Below are 22,977 nucleotides of genomic sequence, written 5' to 3' on the forward strand. Positions count from 1 at the left end.
CATTTTGCAGCCGGGGCTGCGTGGCGGTGTGCTGACCAGCAGAGAGCAGCGTGCGCCCGTGTCTTCTGCTGCGCTCCCAGCACCCGGGGAGCGGGGGCCTGCGAGGGGTCGGCAGAAGCCCCCGGCCCAGCCCGACTCTGCCCGGGATGCTGGCCCGCTCGCTCGCTGCTCGCTGTTCCATGGCCCTGGAGATTGCATTGGAAAGCAGCGGCCGTGAAGCTGAGTCATTTGGCACTCGCTCCCACCTGGCTGGTGGCTGTTGAACAGTGTCGGAGCTTTGAATCAGACTGGCCCTATCGAAAGGTCTTTTTTATCCAGACCCAGATGTGTGAAGAAGAGAGCTGGTGCTCCCGTTGAACTCCTGCGCGGCTGCAAGCCGAGCCTCACGGTAGCAATATGGTTGCCCTGTGAAAGCCACTCTGGCCTCTGCAGGCTGGAGTTGACCACGGGTCGTCTCGGCAGACCGGTTGTCCCAGTGAGTGGACCTTTCCAGCCCCACGTCGCAATTCCGTCACACTTTGTGCACCCCCACTCCCAAGTCCCCAGAGCTCCCCTGAGCCTCACGCTGTTCTCGTTCTCCATGCCTGTGGGTGATGTGGCCCTGCTGAGGTGTCCCCTTCCTGCCTTTGTTGTTTAGTTTTTTGTAGGAAGCAGCAGCACAGACCCAGAAGCAGCATGCGTGTTTGCAAGTGAAGGCTTTATTTTCTTGTTTCAGCTCTAAATCTAATTGTCCATCATTTTGTGGGCCTATGGCAGGGCTTTGTGTCATTGCTTGGCTTCAGGTCCATGGCCGTGGCTTGTTTGCTGCGGGCACCGTGGCACCGCAGGCCAGCTCTGAGGGATGGCGCATCTGCCACGCAGTCGTAGCGCAACTCTTTGGAGAGGGATGAAGGAGAAGCGAGAGGTACCAGGGTGTGAGCAGAGCTGACTTGCTGGGGAGCTGCACAGGAGTGAGGAGGTGATTGCACAGCCCATCTGCTGAGGGCAAGATCACATATTTCCTGTGAGTCACCTTCTGAAGGGGTTGGGAATGCTCCACAAAGGCTGGTGCAGCAGAAGATCCCGGAACGTTCAAATTGAAACTGGTCTTGAAACAAATTAATGTCTGCTGGCCCCAAAGAAGTTACTGGGGCAAAAGGGTTTACATTGTTGGAAGAACCTTGGAAGAACCTGGCTTCAGTGATTTCGGTGACGTTTGCTTTTTTGTCCAAATGGTCTTTCTTTTGGAAGGTTAGTAAATACAGACTACCAAGTACTGAAGAAGAAAAATATTGCAGTTTAAGAAACACCTCTTGAAATTTAGAAAATTATTTTCTCGGTCTGAGCTGCTTTGGAAGGGAGGTGAGGGGGAAGTGGACTTTTTGACTTCTTGATTTGGAATGAGGAAATTATTGTTACAACTGTCTGAAGGATGACAAAAATCTTTTCCAATGTAGCGCTGTGATGCAAATAAGGCAAATGCTGGCGGGACCCTTTAAAGAAAAAACCATGTTACCCTAATGATGTCAGTTATTTTTTAAAAGTTAGCGTTTGGCCATCCCTGAAGGGGATTTGGGGAGCCAATATCTAACCTCAGGTTCCTGTGAGTCCCAGGAAGGCTCCAGATCCTCTGTGTAGATTAGCCTTTTGGGTAGACGATATAGGGGAGGGGAAGAAATGAACTGAAATCTATGGGCTGTACGTAAATGGCATCTGATGAAAGGAATGAGGAAAGAAGGCTATATATAGCATCGATTGTTCCCGTGTAAGTATTTTTCATTGATTTTTGTAAATTACTTGTCTGTAAAAAGGGGGGGTAACTGGGTATCTGAGCCTGTACAGGGCAGCAGACCAGCTCTGGTCCTGGCTCTGGTTCTCCCTGTCCTCTCTCTTGCCCCGGTGGGGGAGTCTCTCACTCTGCTCAGTGATGCAGAGGGAGATGAAATACGTGTGGTCAGAACTGGATGTGGGGAGAGATTTTCCTCCGCGGTGAACGGACCTGGTTCATCAACTCATGCTGACTGCAGCTGCAGTTTCATGTGGAGCCTTTTGGCCAGATGCAGTTTCAGAGGTCCGTGTTCCCACCTCCCCTCCAGCTCTGGTCCTGGTGCCTGGTTAGCAATACCGTTGAGCTTGTCGCTATGCGAGAAGGAACGACCTTCCTCTACACTGGTTTGGTGTGATGATCGGTTTAAAAAACAAAAAATGAACAGTGCTGGTAGTTTTTGTCACAGGATCATTTAGTAGATCCCCTGAAGGCTAGAGCCATAGAAATCAGATGACTCAGAGACAGCAGCATCTGACCAGGCAGGGGAGGAGGTGATGTGGGACTGAGAAGCTATGGTGAAGGGAAGATGGAGCAGTGGGTTAAACTGGATCTTCCACCGAAGGAAATGCCGTGGGAAATGGCAGCCTTACCTGAGCTGACTCTGCTCGATCAAAGTCAGGCTGACTGATAGCACAGCCATAGCTGCTAAAAGAAGGTTTTCTTCCTCAATAAAACAATCTCAAGAAGGCTAGAGATAAATTTCTTGAAGTGATTTATCCGTGCATGATAACTAACTCAGCCCACTACGAAAGCGTAAAGCTGCACCTCAGTGAAGCATGGAGTCAGCGTGGAGGTGAAACGTGCACGTGCATCTCGAATGTGATGTGCCGCTGCCTCAGCCCAAAAGTCAAAGCAGAACTGAAGAGGTACACTGAAAGCACCAAAAGACAGCCTGAGCGTTGGAATAGGCTCTGCTCAGCAAGCAAGTAAAAGGAACAAGGATTTTGCTTTGCAAAAATCAGGGCTGTGGAGCAGAGCCAATAGCCATCTACGGAAATCACAAGGGGACTGACGAAGGGGACTAAGGAATGGCTATTCCCTACCTGTAATAGTTTTAGAACCAGAGAAAAGATGGGAACTTCCCAGGTGGCAGCTTTAAAGTGAAAGGCGGAGTGTTTTGTCCCATGCTCAGCCCAGCGCTGGAGCTCCTTGCCAAAAGGTGTTGGCACTAAACGGTTGCATGGCTTCAAAATCTTTCAGGAAAACTAAGGAAAAAAGCCCCAAAACTCAACAAGACCCTACCTCTGGTTCAGGAGACTTTGAGAATGCAAGGAAAGTGGGTCTGTAGTGCTTCTACTGCTCTTACGCTCCAACCCTGGGTGTCTATGCCAGGCTGGTGCCAGAGACAAGGTGCTGGCCTGGCCTGGGCCTTTGGTTTGATCTCATACAGCTGTCCTGGAGAGCAAACCTTGAACTATATGTGATTCATATTTGCAAATTTTAACTCATTTACAAGAAAATGCAGATTGCTGCCAAGAGAAACCTACCGAATTCTCTCTCTCTCTCTTGCGCGTACTCTGCCAGGCACAAACGGATTCATGTTCCACAGAGCCTGAACGCAGTTTCATCTGGACATCTGCCTGTAGTGCACAGTCTCCTGAGTTCCAGACTTCATTATTTCTCTTCAAGCAATCAGGAAGACAGAACTTCTTCTGGTGCAGACTCTCTTACTATGACCAAAATACAGGGAAAGCTTGACTAGCTCTGCTGTGTACAGCCTGAGCTCCACGATGTGAAACAAGCAGCAAGCACCAATGACAGCAGCTTGCCTCCACAGGAAGGATAATTGTTGCCCACCAGTGTTAATAAAAGTAAAGAAAGATAAATAAATTTAAAAGGTGAACCGTGGAGTTCGCAAGAAAGCAGAGAGCTAACGTTCACCACCACCACATAAACTGGATGCAGATAAGAAAAATAAAACAAAAAAACAAAAAAAACAAAAACCAAGGCATGCAGTGCTCTCCCCCTCCTGTCGCTGCTTTTGCAGAGTGGAGTCTCCACAAACAAGGAGAAAAGGAATCACCAGCCCAAGTCTAAGCCCTACAGTAGTATGCATGAGCCGGTCCCTAAGAATACAGGCAGATATAGCCAGTGGTTTGAACAAAGGCACCAAGACAACACTGTCCCTAAGAGTGCAGGCAGATATAGCCAGTGGTTTGAACAAAGGCACCAAGACAACACTGTTTCACCAAAGCCTCTGGACCACTATGCAAAGCCCTGTGTGACATTTTTCACTCTCCTGCCCTCTCCACGCTGCACCTGGGGGACTGTACATCTTTTAGGAGATGCATTTCCCTGATGGTCCCTTTGGTTACATAAAAGCTGCTGCGAGCAAATCTCATCCTCCAGGTAGCTTGTGTCTCACCCAGGAGTGTTTGGAAGAGTTTCATGTCCCTGTAGAGGGATTGTCAAGACACAGCTCATAAATTTGAGGAGGCACCTGGCCCTGTTATGGACTACTGTGGTGTGCATTGCTGGGACAAACTGTCCCCAGGGTAGTGCCTCCCCCTGTGTTACCCAGGATACGTTTGCTCCTGTATTGATTGCATACATCTTCAGCCAGTCACTAAAAGGGGAAATTTGACCCCACAGTGCAGGGGCTCATAACGATCTTGGCAGGTTTATTGGCCTGATCGATGGTATGTGACTTCTCCACCAGAGCTGAAAAAAAATGTAAGTCATCCTTATATTAAAACAAGTGTGGGGAAAAGATGTTTCCACAAATAATTGTTCAATCTTTTAAAATTAGATTTCTTTTTTCCCTAAACTATTGACTAATGGACTGAGGAATTTCTAAAAGACAATGCCATTTTTCTCAGGAAAGAAAATCATTAAGTGACAAGTGAACAACAAGTCTGTCCTTGTCAGTGTGTTTCTCAGGCTCAGCTGAGGGAACAGGTGTGGAAAAGGTTTAAATTAAATGGTTCTCCAAACTCAGAGTCAAAATGTAAATTGTTAGGATTCTGATGCTTTTGTTTTCCTTTCAGGGTTTTGCACAGTTTTGCTCTACGGTCCAATTGTGCATTATTCCAGAAATCAGTGGCCTGGTGCAAAGCTCATCAATGCATTAATTTCCTTGATTGTAAAAGCTGCAACTTCATCACAACACCCTGAACACCTTGGAGGATTTCCTGTGGGTCCTAGGATCTTTGCTGCTTGCATCTGGCACATCTGATGAAAGAGTCTGGATTTGTATATTAACAACAAGATATACCTAAATGCTAAGTACATACAAACATTTGAGAGGAAGATTTGAATTTGGAACTTACTGTATTACAGCTGATGCTGAAGTCTTAATACTGAGAAACAGGAACAGCTATACCGGTTATCAGTTCTGGTAGACTTGTATACTCCTACATGCACAAGTTTTCCACATGGGTTAAACACAGCTTTAAACACCAGACTTAAATGTTTAAGTCTGCCCTCTGTGGAAGCTCCAGAGTTTTTCTATATTTAACCTGAATATTTAATTCTGTTTCATTTATGTTTTAGAGTAGGTGGGACATAGCATGCTTGGTGACCTTGCAGTCTCAAGCACAAACAATACCTTCTATGATCTCAGGAATGTCACATCCCAAGTATGTTGCCAAATATTTAACTCTTATTGGGCTAACCCTGAAGAAGAGCTTCCATTCATTCACACATGTGGGTTGTTGAGATAAATCTTGTCACAGTGCCAATGAATAAGGAAAACCAGGACAGGGTTGCAGGAGTGAGAACTTCCATGTGCTCTCCCACTTGTGCTCCTCACACTGTGACCCAGACAAACCACTGCTGTGAGAAACTCTGCCTCTGCTGCAGCCCCTTAGTTAGCACCAAAAGCTTACATAAACCACCAAAAATAAATATTGCACTCAATGTCTGCTTTTGGTAAAACTGAACTAATGTTGGCATAAGCCAGAACAAAAAAATCCAGGCTTCCATGTGAAAGGTGCCCTTCCCGGTCCACCTAACTTTCCAAGCTAATTTCCTGGGCAAGGCACAGCCTGAATTTCAAACCCAGTGGTCCCTTCAACTTTCTGATAAAGTCCCTTCAAATTATCAGTAACCAAAGCAAGTGGGACTGATGCAATGAGAGCAACGCTTGATCCCAGAGCAAGACCTTTCTGAGCAGGCCTTGCTAGGATGAAAGTCCAGCATGTCTGCAAGAGCTGCTCAGAGGCAATACCGCAGTTGTCATCACTGTCTGCTGTGGCAGGGAGGAGGCAGAGGGTGGCCATTTGATTCCTCTAGCACTTACAAATCCATACAAATCCACTGCAAATCCTTAAGGCTGGTAGAAGGCACTGCTGCCAGTGCCCATCTGTGTTCTCATTCTCTGGTTGCTCCTTCCCTGTTCTCAACTCAACCCCCCATAGCCCCTTGCTTTGCTGTAAGCATTGTCTGCATTGCACTGAGATTTAGATGTGGGGAGTTTCTTCTGTCTGACACATTGAATTAAAAGTCTGTTCTGCTGGGGCACTTTCTTTCCCTTGAGAGAGAGCAAGTTGAGTTGCAGGTCTGGGCTGTGACAGCAGAAGATTACTTTTTTTATTATTATAATTTTTTTCCAACCCTGAATCCTGGCATCCTACAGTGTGGAGCGAGTGCTTCCTGTTGACTCTGCCTCTAATATGCACACCTGAAAATAGCACAACTGAACTTAGTTAGATTGATTTTTAAACAGATTTGCAGGGAATAATTGAGGGGGAGGTGGTGTTTACTAAACTCATGAAGAATTCCCCCTTCCCCTCCTATTCACATGTATATATGATATTTAGAGGGAATCAGACAAATGGCCAGCCTTTTTTTCTCTTTGAATGTGCTGTCTATTTTTATAACTGAACCTGTACCTATGTATAAAAAGTGACACATCTTTCTTTTACTAACTGGAGAAGAAAATCTTAAATAAAATGGAATGAGATAATTTTATGTAAAAAACCCCAAACAAACAAACAAAACATCACAAGTATAAATTGCGAGAGGAATGGCTGGAGAGCAGCCCTGCAGAAAGGGATCGGGAGGTGCAGGTCAGCAGCAGGCTCAATATGAGTCAGCAGTGTGCTCCGGCAGCCAAGAGGGCAAACCGCATCCTGGTATGTGTTAAACACTGTATAACCAGAGGTGATTACCCTGCTGTATTCATCATTGGAGCAGCCTCAACTTGAGTACTATGTGCAGCTCAGGGCACCAGAATTTAAGAAAGATGCGAAGGTCCCTGAATGCATCCAGAGGAGGGCAACAAAGCTGGTAAAAGGGCTGGTAGGAATGTCCTATGAGGACCAGCTCAGGACTTCAGGATTGCCTAGTTTGGAGAAAAGGAGGCTGAGGGGTGACCTCATTGCTTTCTACAGCTTCCTGAGAAGGGGAAGTGGAGAGGGAGGTGCTGATCTCTTCTCCCTGGGATCCAGTGATAGGACACGTGGGAATGGTAAAAAGCTGCACTAGGGGAAGTCTAGACTGGACATTAGGAAACATTTCTTTAATGAGAGGGTGGTCAAAGACTGGAAAAGACTTCCTAGAGAAGAGGTCAATGCCCCAAGCCTGTCAGTGTTTAAGAGGCATTTGGACAATGCCCTTAATACCATTCTTTAACTTTTGGTCAGCTCTAAAGTGCTCAGGCAGTTGGACTAGATGACCATTGTAGGTCACATCCAACTGAAATAGTCTAGTCTAGTCTCGTCTAAATTTTGAGCTAAAATATTTTTGTTTAGCCCATAAGCAAGCATCAACTTTTTGTTAAATAAAGCATCTCAACTTCATTCTATGAAACCTACAAATCTTAGAAGAGATTTTCAGATATATGGTTAAGAGCGTTACAATTACATTAACACTTGGCAACACACTTCCAGCTACTAACTACTAATTCCCTCACCAACTTCACCTTTTGCCTTAAACTGGTCTGATACGGAAACTGGTGAGATAACAAGTGTTTGGCCGTACATGTGCTGCCAAACATCAAGAACAATAGTTTGGAGATATGTTCTAAAAGATAATAAAGTGTGAAACCAGTGCCTCACTGGTGCTCAGGATTACCATAGCCACAGAGGAGGCAAGGGGCAATGAAAGAACCTCTGATAAAAGCTACAGCAATACTCTTGCTTCATGACAGGAAGGTATGTGCTTTGCCACGAAGCCTGATGAAATGGGAATGCAGTATTTCTGGGGACTGTACGTACTAGAAGAAACCCTAGGTTTTAAAGGAGAATAAAAAGGATGCAACAAGGAGGTTTCAGCCCAGCTCTCTGTAGATTTCCCAAGCACCCAGAGCTGCTGCCAGGGAAGCAGACAAGCATCACTCCTGTGTGTTCAGAGACAAAACAGCAGGAAGGATTTTTCAAGCCACGGGTAGCTGTCTTGCTCCTGTAATTTCTCCCAGAAAACAGTACAAAGTGCAATTATCCAAAACAATAATATTAAGACCCATCTGTTAAGTACAGTACCTAGTCGTGTTTTGCTGCAGAACTCATCTGCCCAGGAAAAGCAGTCCGACCACGGTAGCACTTTTTGAAATGAGGCAAATAAGTAGTAGAGCGCATAAGCAATGATAACTTTGTAGTAGATCGCCACAAATGTTGAGATGATGACCATTGTGATGCCCACTCCTAGGAAAGAGAAAGACACAATGTCTTAACTACCCCAAACTTGGGTTGAAAAAAAAAAAAAGAATGCCCTTCACTTGACTTCTAAAAGGCTCCTTGGGGAAAAATTAAAAAAAAAAAATTAAATAAATGTGAACAGCAACTGAACAGGGAAAGGCTAAAGACATGCAATGAGGGATATGATCCCAGATCTACCTGGGAACATAATACTGATCTTGTAAGCTTGGGAATATTCTCTACACAGAAACCGGCTTCTCAGAATTAGTAACTTTGTGAAGAAATCATTATTTCACATCTGCTTATTAATAGCGTAAAAAAGATCTGAGGAAACATAATAATACTAACCTTGAAACAACGGTAATATTCTCCAGACGGAAATTGGCCCTAGACTGGCAAACTGCCCAAGGGAACATTCCATGAAAAATAAGGGCAAGCCAGCTAAGGCCAACATCAGGGTGTATGGGATTAGAAAAGCACCTGAGGGGAGAGAGGGAAGAAAACCCACAAACACACACACAGGGAAAACAATGAATCTTTCAGTATTCACCACAGTTCCATCATATTTTATACACCCCTTTCCCCCCCCTGCCTCAAATATCCCACTGTGGGGGTTTTTTTGCTCTTTGCAGAATAGAGAGATTTGTTTCTAATTCCTGTTTTCTCTAAGGCTAAACAGTACCTGTGATGAAGAGACACAGATTACCAGGAGAACTGGTGATTTACGTGGGATGGCTTCTCTTTTACAGAGTTCAAAGGATTTTACAAAAACTCTTAAAGACATACTGCTCTCATACAAGCAGGGACACTGCTCAGCTGTAGGCACCATCGGCTTTGCCTGCTTTCTATTTCATCTACCAGCTTTTAGTTTAAAAAGGAACAGATCCATTCCTTCACGTACTTAGCTGTGATTTCCAACTGCCCTGTTAGAGTAGCTACTGGACGTCCAAGCATGAAAATTATTTTCTATGGTTGGCTGACTCCTGTGTCAAACAGCATCGCAGCGTGGCCCTTGTTCGAGGCCATTTTGGAGTGCACATTAACCTGATATCAATGTGAGCCCTGTTCTGTGAAAGGGACTGGCACGTCTTTGGGTGTGCACAAAAGATATGGAAAGTGAGAGCACAGGTTTCCTAAGCGTGACCTGATATCCCCACGGAAATCTGTCCTCTCCTCCCTCAGTGAACTTCAAGCAATCGAGGACCCAGTTGTGCAAGGAACTGCAAATACCTGCTGTAATTTAAGGAAGTAAATAGTCCCACAGAATTAACTGGATTACTCCTGTGTTTCGAAACAAGGATGTAACAGCTGTCTTTATCAATCATGGGCAAGGGGCACAGAGCAGGATACAAGCAGCAGCACGAATATGCTTAAAATGCAAAGCTTTCTGCTGCAGCACATAAGAAAAGAAACATCTAGTTCAAGGGCTGATATCACGAGTTATTTTGTTTTCACAATTTTCTTCATTATTCATAAGTAATACAAGCCAGCCAAGCTTGCTCCAGTAAAGCTCCTGTACCATGAATGCCACCTTGTGCACATGCAGTGCAGTTGTATGGGCAGTGCTGCGTTTACAGTCCAGAATTTGACTTCCAACGACTGTTAGGCAGAGCAAGTAAGTACATACGAGCAAGTCCTCCGCAGTTACTTGGCATTTACGCTCTCTTTAATTACCAGTGGTTGCCTGGCAAGTAGACAGAACTCCGGAATAGCAGCCGGGGAAGCCAGTGGCCTCTGTTTGGCTTTGCCACCAGTTCATTGTGCAAGCACGTAGAGGCTCTCTCTGCCTCGCACTTCCCAAGTATCTGATGGGGATAATTATTGAGCTTGGGTAATTATTCCGGCCTAGCTTGTTTGCCTGGCAAAACAAAGGTTGAGAGGGGATTCAATTGCTCTCTATAAACATATCAGGGAGGTAAGCACTGGGGAGGGAGAACAGCTATTTAGCTAAGTAGAGGGTATTGGCACATTGACAAAAAGATGCATGTTGCTCACAAGTAAATCAGAAGAGTTCTGGAATTCTCAGGTGGAATTTTGCAATTAAAACTAAATACTATTTGCCTCTTCAGCTGGTACCCAAAAAGCACAGGGATGCCTCCTCCTCCTCTTCCCATTCCCATCAGCGGGCACTATCCCAGTTCCCAGGGTGATGCTCACATCCAGCTTTGACAAAATGTGCCTGACCTCAGGGCTGGCCCTCGGATCTGGCCTTCCTCTCTCTTGGGGATAGCAAGATGTGCCCACCCGATGCTGCCATTCAATACAGGTACCTCCGCCATTCTGGTAGGTGAGGTAGGGAAACCGCCAGACGTTGCCCAGGCCCACAGCGTAGCCCACCATGGAGAGCAGGTAGTCGCCTTTGCTTGACCAGTTGCCGCGCTCCAAGTTCTCATCGCTGTCACTGGTGTGGGCATCTTTTTTGTTTGACAAACTGAAGTCCCTGGAAGAGAAGAAGAAGGGAGGCTCAAGATTGCCCGATAGGTGAGCAGGGCAGTCATATCCTCATTTGTCCTTGGCATTGATGGGCAGGGCAGCTAGACATGGTGGGCAGAGCCACGTGTGCTGCTCATCAGCCTCTCTGTGATGAAGCCGGGCTTAAGCAGCCAACTCACATTTCTGCCTGTCAGTAGGCAGCTGCTACATGTGCAATGTCACCCTTTTCTTGAGGTGACATGCCATTTCATTGCCTCTGTATGCCTCTGTATGATCATCCCAAACCCTGGGAAAGGTCATGCTGGGGCTTTGCCAGAGCAATGACTAACTTTTGTTTTGCTGCCATGAGCTTTGTCCTTCCGACATCAGCTGTTATAAGCCTGCACTTTGTACCAAGGGCATATCAGACCCAGCCCAAGTCCCTTTTTAGTATTTGTTTGTAGAGATTAGCAACTCTAGGTCCAGGTTAGAAGCTCCACTGAATTTGGCTCCTATTAAGACAATTCATAACCTCATTCCTGTGTCCAACAAATATTTTATTGCACCTTAGCTAAAAACCTGGAGCTGATGAAGGGAATGAAGCAAGTGTGGATTATGGGTCCTCTTGGCTACAGCAGTGTCCCTTGTTTGTAGGCATTTCCATTACCATCAGGAGAGGTAGGAGTGGGTTCTCATGCTTCTTAATGGCAAAGATGAATCTTCCTAGATAAGGATCATTTGGAGATTCTTATCCTTGCAATGTTGGGCACTTCTTCTCAGACTGATGCACTCAGGGCCAAATCCTGTTCATTCTTGTGTTAGTGGCAGGCATAAAGCACAGCTCAGATGTAGTAGATAAGGTGTTTATGTGTGTGTTGGCTATTTCCTTTTCTCTCTATCGACTGATATGTAACCCAGACACCATTTAACCAATATACACAAAACCTAAGCCATATACAATCACAACAGATATTCCAATTTCAGTAAAGGATGGTGAGGAAGAGACAAAGTTCAAGCTTAATTGTGGAAGAAAGATAAGAAGTGTAACTTGTTTGACTAGCACTACCTCCATTCTCCACCTCTCTAATGAAATTCCAGGCTTAGCATTTGTACATGCAAAGCTGAGATGAGCATGAGCCTTGGAGCCTATGTCAGTCATATTGGTCAAAGACACTCAGATGACCTCCAAGCCACTTCTATAAATGCCTACATCTTCCTCTGCCAGAAGTTTTTCTTCCTGTCTTTTTTTGCCCCACCAGCCTTGGCCTTCTCCCTCTCTCCAACCTTAACATCTCAAACTCCACCTCGTATAGGAACCAGCTATGGCCATTTCCTTTTGTTGCCCAGTTTGCTCAAGCCTCACTCCATGAACAAGAGGGAGAGCTACTCCATGCAAAATACCCCTTGTCACCAACATCGACACCACCTTCTTGCCAGGCCACAGGAGCAGCCTCACTCCATGGGACAGCACCCTTCAACCATACGCCTCCATCTCACTGATGGTGCCTTCTTCAAACCACTGGCTACATCTGCCTGCACTCTTAGGGACCAGCTCATGCATGCTACTGTAGGGCTTAGACTTGGGCTGGTGATTCCCTTTCTCCTTGTTTGGACAGTGCCTTGCACAAGAGAATCCCAGGCAGTTACTGGTGTGCCTATATAGTATGGTAAAGAGATAATGAGAAGGATGAAAATGAGAGACTCATCCTGGGAAGATATATCATGATTACAAGGGGACGAGGAGCTGCAGGAAAAGAAATTACATCCTACATAAATAAGACTTTACTTCTTCAAAAATAACACAAAGCTGTCCTGCATTTTCTGCACTACGTATGTCATGGAAGCGCATAGGCAAAGCCATTGCAATGTGCTGTCTTACTGAAAGAGGAATTTGTTCAAGAATAGAGCTTATCATAGGTACACGACATGTTTCCAGTGTGCTACCCACATTAGGTGGGCAGCTCTCATTTGCTTAGACTTCAGTAAAACATCTCTTACGGGTACAAATACTATGCTTGGAGAACTGGAGATTCTTAAAAAAGAGGTAAGTTGGAGAAGGAAGTGGCTAAAGTGGGGATGGTGTGTCACCAAGTTCACACGGAGATTGGCGAGAAGATCATCTAGGAAAACTGGATGACCTCAAGGGCCTGTGTTGTAGAAATGGGACAAAGAACACACAGTGCAAGTGCAAGGTCAACATTTTGGTCCTAAGGATGAGGATTTCTAGATACATTTGTTTAACTTAGGGTGACTGCAGGTTGCCAGGTGGATGCTGCCATGGAAAAAGCAGATGAGATACTACAATGTACAAGCAAAGTCATTCCACTAGAAAGGAAACAGTTTTTGTGTCCTCATATGAGATATCTGGAATAGCCTGCACTGCTCTGGTTCCTCAAGCAAGTTACTCTAGAAGAAAAGGAATAAAGGAAGAAATGAGGGGAATGAGTCTTTTCCTTGGCTAACAAATTACAAATGGAGAGGAATCTTGGTAGAGATCTCCCTGAGAAACTGAATGCCAGAGAAGAAGGGCAGTTAGGCAGGGTAAATCACAGCACTGATACCTGAACAATGGGTATAAGGTGCTCATGATGGATGCCAAGGGCTGCACCTTTCCTGGTGCTGTTCCTTGTACCTTCCAGCAAAGGAGCAGGGCTGTCTCCATCCTCACATTAGCTGATGAAGCACATGTGGTAGCACAAACAGCCAGGCCACATGGCTCACCAGGCTCCTGCAGCATTGCTGGGAGGATTGACTTTTGACCATAACTGCACAGTCAGTGTTTACAAAATAAGTTTCCAGGGAAGCAAAATAACACACCGAGGAAATAATAAGCAGCAATGTGATCAGATGGGAGAAGGAGATCATTTCATTACCTGAACCAGGCCTCATTATTCACCATTTCCCTGGCAAGAGCTGATAGATGCAGGCTAATGAATCTTAGCACTCCGGATGAGCGGGAGGAGTGCCGGCTCGGTGCTGCCGCATGCTAAGCAGGACCAGAGAATCAGTAAAATATGAACTCATCCATTGCACCACTGCAGCGAGATGAGAGAGGGTTTTAGCCACTGCTGGCTTGGTCTTACTGAGTAACCCCAGCTGTGGGAACGCTGTGCCTGCTATCTGGCCCAGGGGAGTGAACTGAACTCTAAATATCCCAGGAATAATAGGGGATCTGCCACATGGTCTGCATACACTGGTGATAGGTGCAAGGGCCAGAGTTGGCTCTTTCAGGAAAGCCTTCCAGGACCAACAGTACCAGCTGGAGACTTCCCAGACTGTCCTGGCAGTTAAACATCATCCTGGGCCTGGTCATGACACAAGGAAGACATGAACAGAGGAAGAGGCAACAGCATCAGCACGGAAAAACACAATAGCAGGAACTTTGCCCGCTTCTGTGGCACCTTTGTTTCCTCAACACAGTTGCCCATTGGCTACTGTGGCCATTCCTCCCTTTAAAAACCCAGGGAAACAGCTAATACACCATTCACTGTACACAATTACTAAAAAAAAATTTAAAAAAATCAACAAAGTAAAACCAAGCAATGCTCAAGAAACCATTACAAAAGGGGAGCAAACCTCTTTAACGTAAATGAGTTCTCAGAGTTGCAAAGACTACCTCTGTTTTTTCTATACTTTTGCAGACCTCACAAGCAACGTGGCCCCCAGATTTCATATGAAGAACCAGAACACTTGGCAAGGCTCCTCTGGAAGGAGCTTACACACTAGCAGCCAACGTAGGATGAAAACCTATTCAAAGAGGAACAGGCATGGGCTGACATTACAGGGAAACGCTGCCCTCATCTGTCTTCCAGTGACAGGTTTTATTTTCCTGCCTACTGTGCCTAAACCATTCATCACTTCCAGAATGAAAAGACGACTCTACTGTTGCAACCAACTCTAAAGTCTGTGCCCGGGCCTCTGTTTGCACTGGAGCCACTAAGCAATGCTGTCGTCGCCAACTGGAGTCAATATGACCATGTTGCTGCAATGGAGTTGAAACGTAGAAATATCTTGGTTCTCTGTATTGAAGATAGCCTCTTGGCTCAAAAGAAGAAAATGTCTCACACATTCTTTATAAAACTAAAACTGACCAAAGAAAAAAATAATCCCCAGTGTCAGCTGAGTGGGAGTACTGAGAGGCAGCACTGGGGTTCAGCAGGAGCAGAGCAACGCCTGCTCCTGCAGCGATTTGCAGGCTAGTGCACCAGGCAGCAATGCAGGGGCCTGGAGGCCTGCAGCCCAGCCTGTGACAGAAAGCCACCGAGAACAAGGCTGGTTTGCCTCTTCCATCCACATTGGTAACACTCCAGCGCACGCACACATACACACATACACACAGAGCGGAGGCACATGTCAAGCACCATCGGTGGCCCTCAGGAAGGTGAAATGAAGGAGAAATTCAACGTGCATTCATATTTCATAAAAGTATAAGCTTTGAAATTGGAAAATTACACCTAGTAGATGAAGTGTAACACTAGCCAGTTCTGTATGGGTTTGGGGTGCAGAAGGAGCACCTGTTAAACCTCTGTGGGACAATGCCGCCGGACAGCCAAGGTCTACAGAAAGTACTCTGGCTGGTGGAAGTGCAGATCGCAGTACGTATCCGTTAGCATTTGCAGAGCTCCAGAGGAGCACAGCTCTCAGAGCAGATGGAGATGCTTCTCTATCGAGGCCTGTGTCTTTTAGTTCTTTTAATGAAGTTAGCCCTGCTGAAACTCTGAGAGAGGGACTGGAAAGTCCGATTCTGCTGGGTCACAGGTTGCTGACAGTTCTCCTTGCTTGTGCCTTTCCCCCTAGATTCCCATTCTTTTTGATTTTATTTTGTAAATCCTGGATTTAATCAAAGTCTGCATCTCCAAAATTGAATGTACGGTTGCCCGGCATCTTAATGCCTGGAGCATCGTCCCAGCACAAGCAGACAGGTCTCCTTTGGTGGCACCAAACTGACTCTCTGGAGATTTGGGGCAGGGGTGTACGATCAGCCCCAGGGTTTGGAATCCAGCTGCATGATTTCAGGTCTCCCACAGCAGCATGGTCAGTTCTCACCCAGCCAAAGGCTGCGGCCAGCCGTGGGCACTGCGCAGCCGCAAGCTTTACCCAGCCAGGCAGCCAGGTGATGGGAACCAGCTCCATCCTGTATCATCCAGGCTCTTATATCACTGTCCAAGGGGAGCAGACTGGCCAAAGCTTGCCAGAAACTTTACGGCCCATGCAGAAATGCTCATTGGAATGTTTTTAACATGTTTCTTGAAAAAAATACCCTCTGCCCAGCAGAGCTAGTCAAGCTTTCCCTGTTTTTTGGTCATAGTAAGAGAGTCTGCACCAGAAGAAGTTCTGTCTTCCTGATTGCTTGAAGAGAAATAATGCAAGTCTGGAACTCAGGAGACTGTGCACTACAGGCAGATGTCCAGATGAAACTGCGTTCAGGCTCTGTGGAACATGAATCCGTTTGTGCCTGGCAGAGCACGCGCAAGAGAGAGAGAGAGAATTCGGTAGGTTTCTCTTGGCAGCAATCTGCATTTTCTTGTAAATGAGTTAAAATTTGCAAATATGAATCACATATAGTTCAAGGTTTGCTCTCCAGGACAGCTGTATGAGATCAAACCAAAGGCCCAGGCCAGGCCAGCACCTTGTCTCTGGCACCAGCCTGGCATAGACACCCAGGGTCGGAGCGTAAGAGCAGTAGAAGCACTACAGACCCACTTTCCTTGCATTCTCAAAGTCTCCTGAACCAGAGGTAGGGTCTTGTTGAGTTTTGGGGCTTTTTTCCTTAGTTTTCCTGAAAGATTTTGAAGCCATGCAACCGTTTAGTGCCAACACCTTTTGGCAAGGAGCTCCAGCGCTGGGCTGAGCATGGGACAAAACACTCCGCCTTTCACTTTAAAGCTGCCACCTGGGAAGTTCCCATCTTTTCTCTGGTTCTAAAACTATTACAGGTAGGGAATAGCCATTCCTTAGTCCCCTTCGTCAGTCCCCTTGTGATTTCCATAGATGCCTATTGGCTCTGCTCCACAGCCCTGATTTTTGCAAAGCAAAATCCTTGTTCCTTTTACTTGCTTGCTGAGCAGAGCCTATTCCAACACTCAGGCTGTCTTTTGGTGCTTTCAGTGTACCTCTTCAGTTCTGCTTTGACTTTTGGGCTGAGGTAGCAGCACATCACATTCGAGATGCACGTGCACGTTTCACCTCCACGCTGACTCCATGCTTCACTGAGGTGCAGCTTTACGCTTTCGTAGTGGGCTGAGTTAGTTATCATGCACGGATAAATCACTTCAAGAAATTTATCTCTAGCCTTCTTGAGATTGTTTTATTGAGGAAGAAAACCTTCTTTTAGCAGCTATGGCTGTGCTATCAGTCAGCCTGACTTTGATCGAGCAGAGTCAGCTCAGGTAAGGCTGCCATTTCCCACGGCATTTCCTTCGGTGGAAGATCCAGTTTAACCCACTGCTCCATCTTCCCTTCACCATAGCTTCTCAGTCCCACATCACCTCCTCCCCTGCCTGGTCAGATGCTGCTGTCTCTGAGTCATCTGATTTCTATGGCTCTAGCCTTCAGGGGATCTACTAAATGATCCTGTGACAAAAACTACCAGCACTGTTCATTTTTTGTTTTTTAAACCGATCATCACACCAAACCAGTGTAGAGGAAGGTCGTTCCTTCTCGCATAGCGACAAGCTCAACGGTATTGCTAACCAGGCACCAGGACCAGAGCTGGAGGGGAGGTGGGAACACGGACCTCTGAAACTGCATCTGGCCAAAAGGCTCCACATGAAACTGCAGCTGCAGTCAGCATGAGTTGATGAACCAGGTCCGTTCACCGCGGAGGAAAATCTCTCCCCACATCCAGTTCTGACCACACGTATTTCATCTCCCTCTGCATCACTGAGCAGAGTGAGAGACTCCCCCACCGGGGCAAGAGAGAGGACAGGGAGAACCAGAGCCAGGACCAGAGCTGGTCTGCTGCCCTGTACAGGCTCAGATACCCAGTTACCCCCCCTTTTCACAGACAAGTAATCTACAAAAATCAATGAAAAATACTTACACGGGAACAATCGGTGCTATATATAGCCTTCTTTCCTCATTCCTTCATCAAGTCTCCCTCACCCAGGCGAGCAGCGCCGGTGCCGTCAGCGGAGCGCTCTGGCGCGGTGCGCGGCGTTCCTGGGGCGGGAAACCTGAGGGGAGCCGAGAGACCCGCCGGCAGCCGGCTGCTCGCGCCACAGCGCCTGAGGAGACCTGGGCGGGGCCGGGAGCGGCGACGGCCGAGCGCCCCGGGGAGCGCCCGAGCGGGGCGGGCCAACGGCGCGGCGAAGGTGCTGTAGCTCCGCCGGCCCGGCCAGGCGGCCACGGCATCCACCCGGCAGAAGGCCGTGTCCGCTCTAAACTCTGCGCCCGCCGCGAGTGACGCGGCTTCCCAGGGAGAGCTCCGGTGGGAACACGCTGCTACCCAGGTGTCAGGCTGCAGGCTGCGCCCTGCCTTATGCAGGGAGCACACCTGTGGGAGGTGGGCCCGGGGAGAGGAACTCCTCCGCTCAGTGACAGAGCTCAGGGAGGAGGTGAGGAGGTTGAGGCGCATCACGGAGTGCGAGAGAGAGAGAGACTACTGGAATCGCAGCCTACCTTCCCTGGGACAGGCCCGTCAGGCAGACTGGACGCACGGTACAGAGGATTGCCTATCCTCTCCCCACCCGCCAGAATACGGTGACCCAAGGGATAGGGGGCAATGGCGACAAGTTCCTGCCCGCGAGCAGGCGCGTCTCCTCTGTGACCACCCCACCTTCCCAGGTGTGCTTGCACAATAGGTGCGAGGCTCTGCGAGTAGAACTGGACAATGACACGGACGGTGGTTCATCTAGGTTGGAGGTGTCACCAAGGTTAAGTCAGCCTACAACCCGTGCCAAAACTGCTTCTGTAAAGAAAAAAAAAAAAAAAAAGGTGGGTCATTGTCAGAGGAGACTCTTCTGAGGGGAACGAAAGGCCTGATATGCAGACCAGACCCTGTACTTAGGGAAGTCTGCTGCCTCCCTGGAGCCTGGGTTAAAGATGTGGAGAGAAAGCTTCCTACCTTGGTACGGCCCTCGGATTATTATCCATTATTGATTTTTCATGTAGGCAGCAATGAAGTTGCAATAAGAAGTCCAAGGGCAATCAAGAGACACTTCAGGGCCTCGGGACAACTGTTTAAGGGCTCAGGAGCACAAGTAGTGTTCTCCTCTATCCTTCCAGTTGCAGGGAATGATGAGGGAAGAAAGAGGAAGACCCAGCAGATCAATACCTGGCCGTGAGACTGGTGTCACTGGCAGAATTTTGAGTTTTTTGATCATGGGTTGGCCTATACAACACTAGGCCTGCTAGTGACAGATGGGGTACGCCTGTCTCAAATGGAGAAAAGGATCTTTGTGCAGCAGTTAGCAGAGCTCATTGAAAGAGCTTTAAACTGGATTTGAAGGAGGAAAGGGATAAAACCAGGCTTGCTAGAGATAAGACTGGGGGCAGCATGGCAGCATTTGAGGAACGGCGTGCTAGCATCAGCCTGCTCCATGATGTGGTGAGTACACTGGAGCACACTTGGAATGTCTTTATACTAATGTACACAGCATGAGGAATAAACAAGAGGACGTAGAAGCTTTGGCCCAATCCCAGAGCTATGATATCATTGGCATATGTGAAACCTGGTGGGATGTGTCCTGTGACTGGGGTCCTGTGATGGACAGGGTCTTCAGGAGAGATAGGCAGGGCAGGGGAGGTGGTGCTGTATGTAAGGGAGGGGTTGGATTGTATGACACTTACAGTTGGTGATGGCACAGTTGAGAGCCTCTGGGGAAGGATAAAGGGGAAAGTAAATAAAGTGGATGTTGTTGTGGCAGTACTGTCAACCACCCAGCCAGGACGATGACACCAATTAATTATTCTACAAAGAATTGAGAAATATCTCTAGATCAACTGCCCTTGTCCTTATGGGTGATTTTAACTTCCCAGACATCACCTGGGAGGATCATACAGTGGACACAAAGAGGTCCAGGAAATTTCTGAAGCATGTTGAAGATAACTTCTTGGTGCAGGTACTAAGGGAGCTGACTAGGAAAGGTGCCCTGCTAGATCTGTTGTTTGTAAACAGAGAGGGAGTCATGGGCAAAGTGGTGATTGGTGGCTGTCTTGGTCACAGTGACCACAAAGTAGTTGAGTTTCAAATCGTTAGTGATAGGAGAAAGACTGCCAGCGAAACTTTAACCCTGGGTATGGGGAGAGCAGATTTTGGGCTGCTGAAGGAGTTAGTTAGTAAGGTCTCCTAGGAATCTGCTTTTAAAGGTATTGGGGTCCATGAATCCTGGTCACTTTTTAAGAGCCATCTCTTAAGAGCACAGGAGCAGGCAATTCCAAAGTATTAGAAGTCAAGCAAGCAGGGCAGAAGACCAGCTTGGCTGAGCAGGGATCTTCTTCTATAACTTAGGTGGAAAAGGAAAGTGTATGGACAGTGGAAGCAAGGACAGGTGACATGGGAGGACTACAGAGATGCTGTCTGCCACTGTAGGGAGTAAATTAGTGTGGCCAAAGCTCGATTAGACTTCAAGCTGGTCAGCACTCTGAAGGACAACAAAAAGAGCTTTTTTCTAAATATGTTAATAGCAAAAGGAGAATCAGAGGTACATTGGTCTGTTGCTTGATGAGGTTGGTCACCTCAGAAATAGGGACGTAGATGAAGCAGAGATGTTTAATGCCCTCTTCACCTCTGTTTTCAATACCGATGATGGGCACTGGGACCCCCAGAGCCCTGTGTTGGAAGACCTTGACTGGGGAGATGATAAACTCCCAGCTGACCCTTAACTTCTTTGAGACTTGCTGCTCCAGCTGGATGTGCATAAATCTATGGGGCCCAATAGGATTCAACCCAGGGTACTGAAAGAGCTGGCCAATGTCATTGTGGGACCTCTCTCCATTATTTTTCAATGGTCCTGGGAGGCTGGAGAGGTCCCAGTCAACTGGAAGCTGGCAAATATTGTTCCACTTTTCAAGGAGGGTGAGAAGGAAGACCCTGGTAATTACAGGCTGTTAGTCTCATTTCAGCATGTGGTAAAATTATAGAGAAGTTTATTCTGGGAGTTACTGAAAAAAATACTTGAGAGACAATGCAGTCATTGGTCATAGCCAGCACAGGTTCATGAGGGGAAAGTCCTGCTTAACCAAATTAATTTCTGTTTATGACAAGGACACCCATCTAGTTCACCAAGGGAAGCCAGTAATGTGGTCATTTGGGATTTTAGCAAAGCTTTTGATACTGTCTCTCACAATATCCTTCTGGATACACTGTCCAGCATACTGCTAGATAAGTCCATAATGCATTGGGTGAGCACTTGGCTGACAGGTCAGGCTCAAAGGGTTATAGTAAATGGGGTTACATCAGGCTGGCGGCCAGTCACCAGAGGGGTTCCCCAGGGCTCAATTTTAGGGCCAGATGATTTTATAAATGTTTTTATAAAACTTTAATGTTTTCATAAATGATCTGGACACAGGAATCAAATGTACATTAAATAAGTTTGCTGACAATACTAAACTGGGAGGAGCTATGGGCTCCCTCGAGGGTAGAAGGGCCTTACAGAGAGATCTGGATAGACTGGAGAGCTGGGCAGTCACCAATGGTATGAAATTTAACAAGAGCAAGAGCCAGATTCACCACCTGGGACAGAGTAATCCTGGTTATACATGCAAATTAGGGGACGAGAGGCTGGAGAGCAGCCCTGCAGAAAGAGGTCTGGGGGTTTGGGTTGATGGCAACTTAAATATGAGTCAACAGTGTGCCCTGAGAGCCAAAAGGGCCAACTGTGTCCTTGGTGAATCAAGCACAGCATAGCTAGCTGGTCGAGGGAGGCCATTGTCCCACTCTACACTGCACTGGTGCAGCCGCACCTCAAGTACTGTGTGCAGTTTTGGGTGCCTCACTCCAAGAAGGACATCAAACTATTAGAGGCTGTCCAGAGGAGGGGGACCAAGATGGTGAAAGGCCTCGAGCGCAAGACTTCTGAGGAGCGGCTGAGGTCACTTGGTTTGTTCATCTTGGAGAAGAGAAGGCTGAGGGGCAACCTCATCACAGTTGACACCTTCCTCAAGGAGGGCAGCGGAAGGGGAGCTGCTGATCTCCTCTCTCTGGTGACCAGCAATAGGACACTAGCAAATGGACGAAAGCTGTGTCAGGTGAAGTTCAGATTGGACATTAGGAAAAAGTTCATCACTGACAGGGCAGTCGGTCACTTGAATAGTCTCCCAGGGCAGTTGTCATGGCACCAAGCCTGTTCGGAATTCAAGGAGGGTCTGGATGATGCTCTTAGTCATATGGATTAGTTTCAGGTTGTCCTGTGAGGAGCAGGGAGTTGGACTTGATGACCCTTATGGGTCACTTCCAAGTTCAGATATACTATGATTTTAAGTGCTATTTACATACAGCCCATAGACTTCAGTTCATTTCTTCCCCTCCCCTATATCGTCTACCCAAAAGGCTAATCTACACAGAGGATCTGGAGCCTTCCTGGGATTCACAGGAACCTGAGGTTAGATATTGGCTCCCCAAATCCCCTTCAGGGATGGCCAAACGCTAACTTTTAAACAATAACTGACATCATTAGGGTAACATGGTTTTTTCTTTAAAGGGTCCCATCAGCATTTGCCTTATTTGCATCACAGCGCTACATTGGAAAAGATTTTTGTCATCCTTCAGACAGTTGTAACAATAATTTCCTCATTCCAAATCAAGAAGTCAAAAAGTCCACTTCCCCCTCACCTCCCTTCCAAAGCAGCTCAGACCGAGAAAATAATTTTCTAAATTTCAAGAGGTGTTTCTTAAACTGCAATATTTTTCTTCTTCAGTACTTGGTAGTCTGTATTTACTAACCTTCCAAAAGAAAGACCATTTGGACAAAAAAGCAAACGTCACCGAAATCACTGAAGCCAGGTTCTTCCAAGGTTCTTCCAACAATGTAAACCCTTTTGCCCCAGTAACTTCTTTGGGGCCAGCAGACATTAATTTGTTTCAAGACCAGTTTCAATTTGAACGTTCCGGGATCTTCTGCTGCACCAGCCTTTGTGGAGCATTCCCAACCCCTTCAGAAGGTGACTCACAGGAAATATGTGATCTTGCCCTCAGCAGATGGGCTGTGCAATCACCTCCTCACTCCTGTGCAGCTCCCC

General features: G+C 47.0%; 1 protein-coding gene across 1 annotated transcript; it reads right to left on the reverse strand.

Annotated features, from left to right (window-relative positions):
• Positions 1–734: 734 nt before the first annotated feature.
• On the reverse strand, positions 735–13,696 carry LOC142043400 (sodium- and chloride-dependent neutral and basic amino acid transporter B(0+)-like). Its single transcript, XM_075054563.1, has 5 exons — positions 13,671–13,696; positions 10,656–10,825; positions 8,734–8,865; positions 8,230–8,391; positions 735–940 (listed from the first exon to the last, which is right to left on the reverse strand). The coding sequence occupies exons 1-5, from the start codon at positions 13,694–13,696 to the stop codon at positions 735–737; spliced, it is 696 nt and encodes a 231-aa protein (XP_074910664.1).
• Positions 13,697–22,977: the final 9,281 nt, after the last annotated feature.

This window comes from Buteo buteo, chromosome 22, assembly GCF_964188355.1.
Source record: "Buteo buteo chromosome 22, bButBut1.hap1.1, whole genome shotgun sequence".
NCBI lineage: Eukaryota > Metazoa > Chordata > Aves > Accipitriformes > Accipitridae > Buteo > Buteo buteo.

Coding starts and splice junctions, on each gene's coding strand:
- LOC142043400 (XM_075054563.1), bottom strand. CDS start 13,696: ATGGTGAATAATGAGGCCTGGTTCAG. Junction 8,866..10,655: donor CACCTACCAGAATGGCGGAG/GTACCTGTATTG, acceptor CTCTCCCCTCAG/GTGCTTTTCTAATCCCATAC. Junction 8,392..8,733: donor AATATTACCGTTGTTTCAAG/GTTAGTATTATT, acceptor TCTCTTTCCTAG/GAGTGGGCATCACAATGGTC.